This window comes from Heterodontus francisci, chromosome 38, assembly GCF_036365525.1.
Source record: "Heterodontus francisci isolate sHetFra1 chromosome 38, sHetFra1.hap1, whole genome shotgun sequence".
In the NCBI taxonomy this organism is placed as follows: domain Eukaryota; kingdom Metazoa; phylum Chordata; class Chondrichthyes; order Heterodontiformes; family Heterodontidae; genus Heterodontus; species Heterodontus francisci.
Genome location: NC_090408.1, coordinates 26,030,238 through 26,043,757, shown reverse-complemented (window position 1 = coordinate 26,043,757; position 13,520 = coordinate 26,030,238). Strand labels below are relative to the sequence as shown.

The 13,520-nt window shown below is 45.6% G+C and overlaps 1 protein-coding gene across 3 annotated transcripts in view; it reads right to left on the bottom strand.

Annotated features, from left to right (window-relative positions):
- Nucleotides 1–4,845: 4,845 nt before the first annotated feature.
- Nucleotides 4,846–13,520, bottom strand: part of lipca (lipase, hepatic a) — an 83,445-nt gene continuing 74,770 nt past the window's right edge. For 2 of the 3 annotated variants that reach the window (XM_068017897.1, XM_068017896.1), the window contains 2 exons: nucleotides 11,493–11,656; nucleotides 4,980–5,120 (listed from right to left, as the gene is read on the bottom strand). In XM_068017897.1, coding sequence (XP_067873998.1) covers nucleotides 5,101–5,120; nucleotides 11,493–11,656 — 184 coding nt within the window. In that variant the 3' untranslated portion in view covers nucleotides 4,980–5,100. Of the gene's footprint in view, nucleotides 5,121–11,492; nucleotides 11,657–13,520 lie in introns of all 3 variants that reach the window. The other variant, XM_068017898.1, reaches the window with a different exon arrangement.

Genomic DNA, 13,520 nt, shown 5'->3' with positions numbered 1-13,520 from the left:
GTTGATCTTAACTGCGCATCCTAAAGAAGAATCATCCAATTGGATTATGGGGCCTTTTGCAGCATTACTTGGTTGAAAATAAGTGTTTGTGGAGTTTTTACATTTGTTTTTAAATACTGCACATTTTAATCAGGTCTAAAGTGAAAAGTTCCTTCTCACCCTTTTCAGACTAGGGTTGCTGTTTCAGAAATCAAATGTTAAAAATTCTGATGTAAGGTGAACTGTTTCTCTTTCCACAGATGTTGTTTGACCTGAGAGTTTCCAGCATTTTCTGTTTTTGATTAAAAATTTGAATCTCAGCTGATAATTTTTGTTTCAAAGTTCCTTTAGACTTCTCAGTCTAAAATTTGTTGCACTGCTTTGGCATTGTTTAAGCAAAGGTTTTTGAATGTATGAGGCATTAAGGACTGCTTTTACCCTGAGTAATGTCCCATTGTCAGCCCAAATTTGTGTTACTGCATTTGCTAAAACATTTTTTTTTGAATAAAGCGGCATGCAGTTTTTGAATTCTCAAAGGAGAGTTCCCGAAATCTGGCTGCTTTAAAACATTTTGTGTTGTTAGTTCTCAATTGGATCACTAGGCAGAGCTTTTCTTCATTATAGTAACTTCCTAGAGACGTGCATAAAAAATGTGCTTCCTGTTAAGTGACTTGGGAGACTGCCATTGATGTTGGCAGCTGAGTGAGTTTTGTTCCAACCAAGAATCCCTTTGGTTTGTCCTGCTGTTTCTCTTCCTTCCCCACCCCCACTTTCCAAAAATTGGTATGTGGGTGGAGAAGAGCTTTAAATGTGATACGTGCATTTATTATCAGATTTTCAGTCAAGTTTTCCCACTTGTTCCTGCAGATCCTTCCTCTTTATGGCAATCACAGTTTTTAACTGGCAAGTTCAGCTGATTCTGGATCAAACTTTGCAGAGCAGAGAGAAGCAATGTTAATGTTGTAAGCACCAAATTTAAAAACATTGAAAAAAGCCTGAAACACCATTAAGTGTAATTACAATATTAAGATGCTAATTTAGAGAAGATAGAAATGCCTGTTATCAATACATATTTGCAATGTGGGTGGGTTCTGCAATCAGCATTGCACTGCAACAGAAAGATGAGTGTACGTCAGACAATATGCTCGTCACACTTTTTATTCCACTATGTGGGTGAAATGGAGCTAATGCAGTATGCAAATCCTCAAAGTTTCCAGTCCACTGCCATCTAATTGGTCTCTGCATGAAACCTACCACAGGGATGGAATTATGTTAAACTGGGATAGATTTGGAATACAAGATTTGTATCATCTGCTGGAGATTGGATTTGGGCAGATGTCTGCCTTTGACCTAATATTTTCAGTGTGAACGAAGCATTTAGACTCTATTGTTAATACAATGAGACATCTGCTGCTGCCGACTCGTCAAATGCTCAAAGCAGGAAAACTGCGTCACCTGCTGCTAGGCCCAGTTTTGTCAGAATGATTTCTACTCCTTATAGATGCAGAGACCTGAAACCACAGTGAGAGGAAAAACAGAAATTTAATTTTAACACTTTTGTAACTATCCTAAACTTTAATAAGGATGACAATATGAAGAGCTTGAGGGAGTTTTATATTTGTTGGACCTTGAAAGCGAACACACATTTTGACCAAGTCAAGTCAGAGGTACAGGCAACAAATTTTCCTCTATGCTGCTGCCACCTCTGCCCTAAAAATTAATGTGGCCTTTTGGAGAGTGGAGTTAAAGAATTGATCTCCACAAAAAGGCGTGGAGGGAACAGATCAGCAAGCAGCAATAGCTTAATGTTTAGTAGGTTTTAATTTCTTGAAGCAATGAGTCAATGCCTTTTTTCTGCACTATATTGGATATTAATACCATTCTGTTGGGTTCGGGTCACATTGCATCAGTAGAGACTTCGAAGCTATTACTATGGTTGAAATGTGATCCCATCAATCTTACTGTCACAATGTAAGAAAGAGAATGAAGCTTAGGGAGGTAGCTGGAGCAAAACTATATTGGATGTATATTAAATGCAGTGGTATTTTCTATTAAACGTAGTGTTCTCTTTATTGGATACTGTTACAAGATAAGTTGAGTACCCAACCAAACCACGAGAAAGAAAGATTTTATGTTCTGCCACATATTTTGGAGTAATAAAATAAAATTATCTAGGTGTGAACTTATGCAATCAGTGTATACAAGTTTGTTGAACTCTATTTTAAACAAATAATACTCTCCCACATTACATCCATAGTGGCCAGAAATATAACTGACCATAATGTCACTGAGCTTCACTGTATTAGAACATAGAACAAAATACAGCACAGAAGGAGGCCATTCAGCCCATTGTGTCCACACTGGCCAAATAAGCTGTCCACCCAAAATAATCCCATCTTCCAGCACCTGGTCTATAGCCCTGCAGATTACAGCACCTTAGGTGCATGTCCAGGTACCTTTTAAAAGAATTGAGGGTCTCTGCCTCCACCATCGATCCTGGCAGTGAATTCCAGACATGCACCACCTTCTGGGTGAAAAGGTTTCTCCTCCTGCCCCTTCTAATCCTACTACCAATCACCTTAAATCTCTGTCCCTTGGTAACTGGCCCCCCCCCCCCCCCCCCCCCACCCCACCAGGAGAAACAGGTCCTTTCTGTCTATGTAGGCCCCTCATAATTTTGTACACCTCAATCAAGTCACCCGTCCGTCTCAATTCTAAGGAAAACAACCCCAATCTATCTGATCTTTCCTCGTACCTGCAACCTCAAACCCTGGCAACATTCTTGTAAATCTCCTTTGCGCTCTCTTTAGAGCACTTATGTCCTTTCTGTAATGTGTTGACTAGAACTGCACACAATACTCCAGCTGCGGCCTAACCAGCGCTCTATACAGCTCCAGCATCACATCCCTGCTTTTGTACTCTATACCTCAGCCAATAAAGGAAAGCAATCCATATGCCGCCTTCACCACTCTATATCTACCTGTCCTGCCACCTTCAGGGACCTGTGGACATGCACTCCAAGGGGTCTCACTTTTTCTACCCCTCTCAATATCCTCCCATTTATTGTATATTCCCTCCTTTTATTTCCCCTCCCCAAATGCATCACCTCACACTTCTCAGAATTGAATTCCATTTGCCACTTTTCTGCCCACTCAACCAAACCATTGTTATCATTCTGGAGTCCACAACTCTCCTCCTCACTATTAACTATACGTCCAATTTTTGTGTCATCAGCAAATTTCCCAATCATGCCTCCCATATTTAAGTCCAAATCATTAATATATACCACAAACAGCAAGGGACCTCAGCACTCAGCCCTGTGGAATACCACTGGAAATGGCTTTCCATTCACAAAAACATCTGTCAACTACAACCCTTTGTTTCCTGTCACCTGGAGCCAATTCTGGATCCAACCTGCTGCTTTCCACCTGTATCCCATGGGCTTTCATTTTACTGACCAGTGTGCCATGCAGGACCTTGTCAAATGTCTTACTAAAATCCATGTAAACTACATCCACTGCACTACCATCATCAATCCTTCTTGTCGCTTCCTCAAAAAACTCAAATCAAGTTAGTAAGACATGACCTTCCCTTAACAAATCCATGCTGACTATCACTGATCATTCTGTGCCTTTCTACGTGACCGTTTATCCTATCCCTCAGAATAGATTCTAACAATTTACCCACCACCGAGATCAGATTGACTGGCCTATAATTACCTGGCTTATCCCTCACACCCTTTTTAAACAATGGTACAACATTCACAGACCTCCAATCATCTAGTACCTCGCCTGTATCTAGTGAGGATCTGAAGATGATCCTCAGTGCATCCACTATTTCCTCTCTGGCTTCCTTCAACAGCCTGGGATGCAAAATATCCAGTCCTGGTGATTTATCCACTTTCAGGGATATCAGACCCTCGAGCACTTCCTCTCTCATTAGGCTTATCTAATATTTCACACTTCTCTTTAACTCCAATGTCTGAATCAACCCTCTCTGTGAAGACAGAGACAAAAAACTCATTAAGAACCCTGTTCACATCTTGTGTCATTATTGTGTTCCATTCGAATAACTTCTATTTGTGACAGTTTAGAAATGCTTCACATTTAAGTCTTTTGGGATCCTTCCAAATAGAAAATTAAAATTTTATGACTTCTGTTGCAAAGTGAGAATACTTTGGCAGTAAGAAGTAGTCATCAGTTTGTTATGATTGGATGTTTAGAAAATACAGGGAGTATTGGTTAAAATTCAGTACGATGCAATGAGTGAAGGAGACAAATTATTTGTCATTGAAAGGTTTTGAGAGATTTGCCCAAGGAAAATGTTTCTGAATGTCCCTTTTTAAAAAAAATAAATAAATTGTATGTATGTTTGAACACATTCAGAAATGTATCTTAACTGTATTGTTACCACTCTTCCTGTTTTAGCCACAGTCCTATTTTTAGTATTGACTCTGTAACCAGTTGTGCTAAATCACTTGTCTCTGCAGATAACTGGCATATATTATTACAGTCACAGAAGTGCTGAATTTCAGAAAGTCACAATCCCAAATTAAATTTCATGCTTTCAGTATCTATCTATATCCTTCGGTAATTATTCTAGTTTTTTTAATGACGGCATCAACTTTTTATATCAACCACTTTCATAAGTCAGGCCTATATTTCTAAAGAGGAACATTTATGCTAAGAGAATCTCATTAGGATGTTAATTTTAGAATGAAGTATAATTATGCACAATAAACCCTCTTTGACACAGTGTTGAGAATTCTGTTATCCCTTGCTTTTAATGTATTGTTAGGAACTTCTTACTGAGCTGCTTTTACAATAAGTATTTATTGTTCTATAAAAAATGTTCTTTATCCATCTGTATAGATCTGGGATTCTTTTTATTGCAGTTGTGGTTAATATATTTACACTTTCCTTCAGTTGTAAAGTATATAAGTTGCCTATTAGAACATGTTTCTGATTTTTGAATGAATTCTGTGAACTGGTGATCTTGGGTTCAGCTTGCCTTATGTTGATATTCTGTGCTGCAGTCTCCTGAGACGTCTTCTGCTTCTGTCACCTATGCACTTAACAAAGGTTTTCTCTTGAGCTGGTTGAAGATGCATATTGATGGTGTTTAAGGAACAGAAGGTGACTCTGGAAAGATTTTTGAAAAAAAAAAGTTAATTCTAGTCAATCTTAAACAATCACCGGCAATGATGCAATGGAATTTTTGTCACTTGTGATCATACCCTTTTTTTCCCCCAAAAAACATACTTTATTCATAAAAATCTGTTTTTAAAAAAAAGAATACATTACAAAACCGTTCAAAATGGCACCAAGTTAACATTTCAGAAAGTGCAAAGGAAATCAGTTTTCTTCAATACAGAAGTGAGTTGCCTCACAACCCTTCCATTCCATTTTACAAGCCATGTACATTTTACAGCAAACCCATAGTTGGTGTATACAGCCCAAGGGGTTTCCCATGGGTCCAGCCCCTCAGTTCACTATGGTGAGAGGACATTACACAGTGGTCTTTGCCCATTGAGCCTTTGCGGCGGCTGTCCCAAGTTTTAGTGCGTCCCTCAGCACGTAGTCCTGGACCTTCGAATGTGCAAGTCTGCAACGCTCAGTCGTGGACAACTCTTTGCGCTGGAAGACCAGCAAGTTTCGGGCAGACCAAAGCGTGTCTTTCACTGAATTGATGTTCCTCCAGCAGCAGTTGCTGTTCATCTCGGTGTGTGTCCCTGGGAACAGCCTGTAGAACACAGACTCCTGTGTTACAGAGCTACTTGTGATGAATATTGACAAAAACCACTGCATCTTTCCACACCTGCTTTACAAAGGCACATTCCAGAAGGAGGAGAATGTCTTTGGCAGTCTGCTCGGGGAACCATCCGACAGAATCCACCATCTCCTTTTCCCGTAGGGCCTTGAGGACATTCTGTGCAGACCACTGCCTGATGGATTGGTGGTCAAAGGTGTGTTTAAAATTTTTCCATGAAGGATAGGTGGTACGGCATGGTCCAACTGAATGGAGCGTTCCGCGGCAATGTGGCCAGACCCATCCTTCGCAACACGGGGACAGATAGAACCTCAGCACATAGTGACACTTAGTGTTTGTGTACTGGGACTCTACACACAGCTTGATGTGGCCGCACACGAACATGATCATCAGGATGAGGGTGACGTTGGGTAAGTTTTTTTCCACCTTTATCCAGAGGTTTGAACGTCGTGTCCCTCCAGACGCGGTCCATTTTGCATCTCCAGATAAAGCGGAAAATGGCTCAGGTGACCGCCACGGCGCAGGAGTGGGGTATGGGCCAGACCTGCGCCACATACAGTAACAACGTCAGCGCCTCGCACCTGATGACCAGGTTCTTACCCACAATGGAGAGAGATCGCTGCTCCCACATGCTCAGTTTATGGTGTACCCTGGCTACTCGCTCCTTCCAGGTTTTGGTGCAAGCCCTGGCCCTTCCAAACCACATCCCTAGCACCATCAGGTAGTCTGACCTGATGGTGAAGGGGACAAGGGATCAGTCAACCCAGTTCCCAAAGAACATGGCCTCGCTCTTGCCACTATTTACTTTGACTCACGAAGCCAGTTCGAATTGGTCACAGGCTCATCAGCCTGCGAACGGACAGCAGATCTGAGCAGAAGACGGCAATGTCGTTCATATACAGAGAGGCTTTGACCGGAGTGTCCCCACTGTCTAAGATTGTCACTCCTCTTATGCCCGCATCCTTCCTAATGGACTCAGCAAAAGGTTCGATACAGCAAACAAACAAGATGAGGGAGAGAAGACAGCCCTGTCTGACTCCAGATTGGATCGGGAAACCTTCTGATTCCCACCCATTGCCTGAGACTGCACTACTGATGTTTGTGTGGAGCAGTTTGATCCAATTGCAGATTCCGTCCCCAAACCCCATTTTGGAGAGCACGTCCATTATGTATGTGTGTGGAGGTGTCCACCCCCCTGTCTTGTACATAGGTGATCGTATCCCTGAGTAGCGCGAGACTATCAGAGATCTTCCTGTCGGATACAGTACGGGTCTGGTCAGGGTGAATCACCAACTCCAGAGCAGATTTGACAGACTGACAATAACTTTGGACAGAATCTTGTCATCTACATTAAGCAGTGAGATGAGCTGCCAATTTCTAATTTCCACCTTCTCCCCCTTCCACCTGTAGATGCAAAGTGATTCCTGACAATTCAGCGGCCTGCTGATGTCATCAGAGTGCGCCAAGCTGCGCACACGTCAGCGCGTATCCGCGCCTGGTCCATCTTTATCACGGATGCGCAAAGCATCATTGGTTTTCCAGCCCCCCATTCAGCTGTAGGGGAGACTTTGAGGCTGGAGCTCGACCCCCGTCACTCGCTCCCGCCCCACTAGCCACTCTCCCCGCTTGGCAACTCGCTCCAGACCTCGACACTTCCTTCTCTCAACCGTTCACTCCAGACCTCGTTGCTCCCCCCCATTCCGCTGGCTGATTGTTCCTTGCTTTGCGCCACCTCGCTTTCCGGCCACTCACTCTCGTTTCCCCCCCCCCCCCCCCCCCCCTTCCAACCGCTAGCTCTAGGCTCTGCCGCTTCCCTCCTCTCGGCTACTCGCTCCTACGTCACCCCTTGCGGCCCACCTTGCTTCTTCGGGCAGCGAGTGGAGAACAATCAAACGTGGGAGTGGGGAGTGGCTGCAGGGCTGGAGGGGTGTTGGCGGGGAGCGATCGCGACCGGAGAACAGGGTGGCACGAGCGGGGAACAATCGGCCAGGGGAGTGGGGGGGAGCAGCGAGGTCTGGAGCAAGTGGCTGAGGGGAGGGGAAGGGAGATTGAAGCGGCCAGTGGGGAGAATGGGGAGAAAGAGAGATGCCGATGGGGGAAGAGCAGCCAGTGGGGTGGGAAGCTAGTAGCTGCATTCGGATGAAATCCATTCTGGTCAGTCATATAAATGAATCACAATAATAAATTGGCAGTATTAGAACATTACAGCGCAGTACAGGCCCTTCGGCCCTCGATGTTGCGCCGACCTGTGAAACCATCTGACCTACACTATTCCATTTTCATCCATATGTCTATCCAATGACCACTTAAATGCCCTTAAGGTTGGCGAGTCTACTACTGTTGCAGGCAGGGCGTTCCATGCCCCTACTACTCTCTGAGTAAAGAAACTACCTCTAACATCTGTCCTATATCTATCACCCCTCAACTTAAAGCTCTGTCCCCTCGTGTTTGCCATCACCATCCGAGGAAAAAGACTCTCACTATCCACCCTATCTAACCCTCTGATTATCTTATATGTCTCCATTAAGTCACCTCTCCTCCTCCTTCTCTCCAACGAAAACAACCTCAAGTCCCTCAGCCTTTCCTCGTAAGACCTTCCCTCCATACCAGGCAACATCCTAGTAAATCTCCTCTGCACCCTTTCCAAAGCTTCCACATCCTTCCTATAATGCGGTGACCAGAACTGCACGCAATACTCCAGGTGCGGCCTCACCAGAGTTTTGTACAGCTGCAGCATAACCTCGTGGCTCCGAAACTCGATCCCCCTACTAATAAAAGCTAACAGACCATATGCCTTCTTAACAGCCCTATTAACCTGGGTGGCAACTTTCAGGGATTTATGTACCTGGACACCAAGATCTCTCTGCTCATCTACACTACCAAGAATCTTCCCATTAGCCCAGTACTCTGCATTCCTGTTACTCCTTCCAAAGTGAATCACCTCACACTTTTCCGCATTAAACTCCATTTGCCATCTCTCAGCCCAGCTCTGCAGCCTATCTATGTCCCTCTGTACCCTACAACATCCTTCGGCACTATCCACAACTCCACCGACCTTCGTGTCATCCGCAAATTTACTAACCCACCCTTCTACACCCTCTTCCAGCTCATTTATAAAAATGACAAACAGCAGTGGCCCCAAAACAGATCCTTGCGGTACACCACTAGTAACTAAACTCCAGGATGAACATTTGCCATCAACCACCACCCTCTGTCTTCTTTCAGCGAGCCAATTTCTGATCCAAAGCTCTAAATCACCTTCAACCCCATACTTCCGTATTTTCTGCAATAGCCTACCGTGGGGAACCTTATCAAACGCCTTACTGAAATCCATATACACCGCATCCACTGCTTTACCCTCATCCACCTGTTTGGTCACCTTCTCGAAAAACTCAATAAGGTTTATGAGGCACGACCTACCCTTCACAAAACCGTGCTGACTATCGCTAATGAACTTATTCTTTTCAAGATGATTATAAATCCTATCTCATAACCTTTTCCAACATTTTACCCACAACCGAAGTAAGGCTCACAGGTCTATAATTACCAGGGCTGTCTCTACTCCCCTTCTTGAACAAGGGGACAACATTTGCTATCCTCCAGTCTTCCGGCACTATTCCTGTCGACAATGACGACATAAAGATCAAGGACAAAGGCTCTGCAATCTCCTCCCTAGCTTCCCAGAGAATCCTAGAATAAATCCCATCTGGCCCAGGGGACTTATCTATTTTCACACTTTCCAAAATTGCTAACACCTCCTCCTTGTGAACCTCAATCCCATCTAGCCTAGTAGTCTCAATCTCAGTATTCTCCTCGACAACATTTTCTTTCTCTACTGTAAATACTGACGAAAAATATTCATTTAACGCTTCCCCTATCTCCTCTGATTCCACACACAACTTCCCACTACTATCCTTGATTGGCTCTAATCTAACTCTAGTCATTCTTTTATTCCTGATATACCTATAGAAAGCCTTAGGGTTTTCCTTGATCCTATCCGCCAATGACTTCTCGTGTCCTCTCCTCGCTCTTCTTAGCTCTCCCTTTAGATCCTTCCTGGCTAGCTTGTAACTCTCAAGCGCCCTAACTGAGCCTTCACGTCTCATCCTAACATAAGCCTTCTTCTTCCTCTTAACAAGCGCTTCAACTTCTTTAGTAAACCACGGCTCCCTCGCTCGACAACTTCCTCCCTGCCTGACAGGTACATACTTATCAAGGACACGCAGTAGCTGCTCCTTGAATAAGCTCCACATTTCGATTGTGCCCATCCCCTGCAGTTTCCTTCCCCATCCTACGCATCCTAAATCTTGCCTAATCGTATCATAATTTCCTTTCCCCTTTTATACTCTGTCCAATTTTCGATCGGGGTGACAATTCTCAACCTTCCAATGGAAATTCCATCATAAAATTCCTTTTGTATTTAATAGGATTACTGGAATATTAAATGGATCTGAGGATTACAGTTAGTGTCCTATAACTACATAGCATATCATTGGGCTTCCATCCAACTTAATGTAAGGTTAGTTTGCTAGAACAATCTAGCCATAAACATTTCCTGTGATAAACTGAGCAGCGCCATCTTTAATCCTGGCAGCTGCCTGAACATCGCAGACACTGACATTCCAATGGAAGAGGCTGCATTTGTGCATGTGCAAGTACAGCGCCACCTAGTGGTTGCATTGTCAGCAAACACAGCCGTGCAGATGAGAGTGATGATGCCTTTCCTCATGGATTCTGACATGCTGCTGGCATTATGTTGAACAGTTTGTGAACTATTTAATCATTGTAATTGGCTGGCTTAGAACCATTTAATCATGCAGTTTCTGCGGGAAAACACCTTTGGCCACCGGTCCATCAGGCAGTGGTCTGCACGGAATGTCCTCAAGGCCCTATGGGAAAAGGAAACGGTGGATCATGTCGGATGGTTCCCCAAGCAGACCGTCAAAGTCATTTGGCGGAATGCCTCATCACCAGAACTTTCAAACAAGCACCAAGACGTAGCTTGGCTGGTGGTGAGAAGGGCCCTCCCCATCAGATCCTTCATGCACACCCGAAGTCTCGCCCCCTCCGCACAGTGCCCCCGCGTTGGCTGTGGTGGGGAAGAGACGGTCGCCCACCTCCTCCTGGAATGTGCCTTTGCAAAGCAGGTGTGGAAAGAGATGCAGTGGTTTTTGTCAAGGTTCACCCCAAGCAGCTCTGTAACACAGGAGTCTGTGCTCTACGGGCTGTTCCCAGGGACGCACACCGAGACAAACATCAACTGCTGCTGGAGGACTATCAATTCGGTGAAAGACGCCCTTTGGTCTGCCCGAAACTTGCTGGTCTTCCAGCGCAAAGAGTTATCCACCACCGAATGTTGCAGACTGGCACATTCCAAGGTCCAGGACTACGTGCTGAGGGACGCACTAAAGCTTGGGGCAGCCGCAGCAAAGGCTCAATGGGGAAAGACCACAGTGTAAGGTTCCCCCACCAAGCTGAACTGAGGGGCTGGATCCATGGGAAACGCCTCGAACTGTATCGTTAATATTCTCAATTGCTGTAAATGTAAAACTGTAATTGACATGACAATTGTGAAACGGAAGGGTTGGGAAGAAACTCATGACAGTATTGAAGGAAACTGACCTCCCTTGCAATGTTTGTATTTTTTGGTGCTGTTTGGAAACTGTTTGGCAATGTAATTTTTACAGATTTTTATGAATAAAGTATATTTTGGAAATAAAAAAAAAATAATAATCTTGCTTTACCTGGCAGGGTGTTGCGAAGGATGGGCTTGGCCACATTGCTGCGGAACGCTCCATGCAGTTGGACCATGCCATACCACCTATCCTTCGTGGAGCAGTTTCTGCAGGAAAACACCTTTGACCACCGGTCCATCAGGCAGTGGTCTGCACGGAATGTCCTCAAAGCCCTACGGGAAAAGGAGACGGTGGATCCTGTCGGATGGTTCCCCGAGCAGACCGTCAAAATCACAAAACCTATCCCAAACGCTGCCTCAGTTATGCTCAGGCAGCAAGGTCCAAGGAAAGGCCGGGAGGAGGAACGGTGAATGTGTCTGGTGCTGAGAAGGAGTCAAGCAACCCTCTCCGCAGCGAGGAAAGTCTATTTGAGAAGGAGAAGAAAGGGGAGGCAGCTGAACCCAGCGACCCAACACCTACCCTGTACCCAGAAATCCCTCCTCTACAGACAGAATCAATGGAGGAGGAGGCAGCAGATGGTCAGTGGCAAGTGGTACAAAGGAAAACCACAAAGAAGAAAACTCCAAAAAAGGAACAGGCCACCACCCAAACCAGTGGCAAGAGGAGGCAACCGTCTGAGACAGACTATGGCAGCTCCTCCTCATTGGATGAGGAAGGGCAGGAACGACAGCACCTGAAAAAGAAGTGGCAGAACTCAAAAGAGCTGGAAGATAAAAACCCCCAGCTCTGGGGCACTGGAAGCTGTGATGAGTGCTGCGCGCTCCAAATCCAAAGTGCCAAGCCCAGCGCACCCCAGCTCCGGGACACCGAGGGCAACGAAGCGTCTGGTGCACTCCTGCTCCAGGAAGCCAGGAGCAGTGATGGCTTCGAGGAGGAACAGAGGGGAAAGACACCAACAGCGGAGGGCAGCCCAAACCTTGCTGCCTACAAGATCCCCCCTGATGTCACCCCAGCAGAACAAACCACCCCCCCCCCCCCCATGCGTAACCAGGAGGGGTTTCTGAGCCTAACGAATGTGAAACAGCTTGTATACACTATGGGTATGCAGGAACGTACCCAAGGACTAGGACTAGCAAGGACACCTGGTGTGGGAAGCAACACCCAACTTTAAAATGGGTATAAAGATCGTTTCGATTAACGTGAGTTACCTTAAATCCACTACGCGATGTGTTTAGACCTTGGTCTACCTCACCAAGGTCAAAGCCGACCTGCTGTTTCTGCAGGAATGTGGAATACCACACCTCAGCACCTACAGGCAATGGTCACGATGGTGGTCGCATGGGCCACCGATCTGGTTGGGGTAAATGATTCCCGTTCCTCCGGCCTGGGTATTCTGCTGCGGGGAGGTAACTTTACCATCTGTGAAGTTAAGGAGGTGGTGGCGGTCGCCTCCTCGTAGCAGATGTAATGTACAACAATGCTCCGCTCCGGTTGATCAACGTGTACGCCCCGGATCAATGCAGCGAGCGACTGACCGTCTTCCAGCAGCTCCCACTGCTGCTTGCGATGTCTAGGCCGGTCATTCTTGGCTGTGACTTCAACTGCATCATCGATGCAACTGGACAATCTGGCAGTGACGACAACAAACTGGAAGCTACGCCCAGATTCCTAACGGAAACAGTAAAAGATGCCAAGCTGCTCAACATCTTCAGCAGTCCTGCCGACAGAGCGCAGCGCAGATACACCTGGTCAAGACGTGACGGGTCTGCCCGTTCCAGGATTGACTTCCTGTTTGTGTCCCATGCCGTCACGGTTGGATCCACCGACGTCAAGCCGGTGTTCTTCTCCAACCATTGCCTCTTACTGGCCGACTGTCACTTATAGGATGGCCAGCGGGTTAGCAGGGGGACATGGAAGTTCAATGGTATACAGCTAACTCCAGAGAATGTTGAGGAACTCAAAAGGGATGACAAAGGTTGGAGAACCATGAAATCCATCTTTGAGTCTCCGGTGCACTGGTGGGCAGCGATCAAGGAGAACATCACGAGGTTCTTTATCCTCAAAGGTGTTCAGAGGGTGAGAGAGAGACAGAGAAATGTCCCGACTCCAGAAAAGAATGCAGAATCTGCTGCGGCT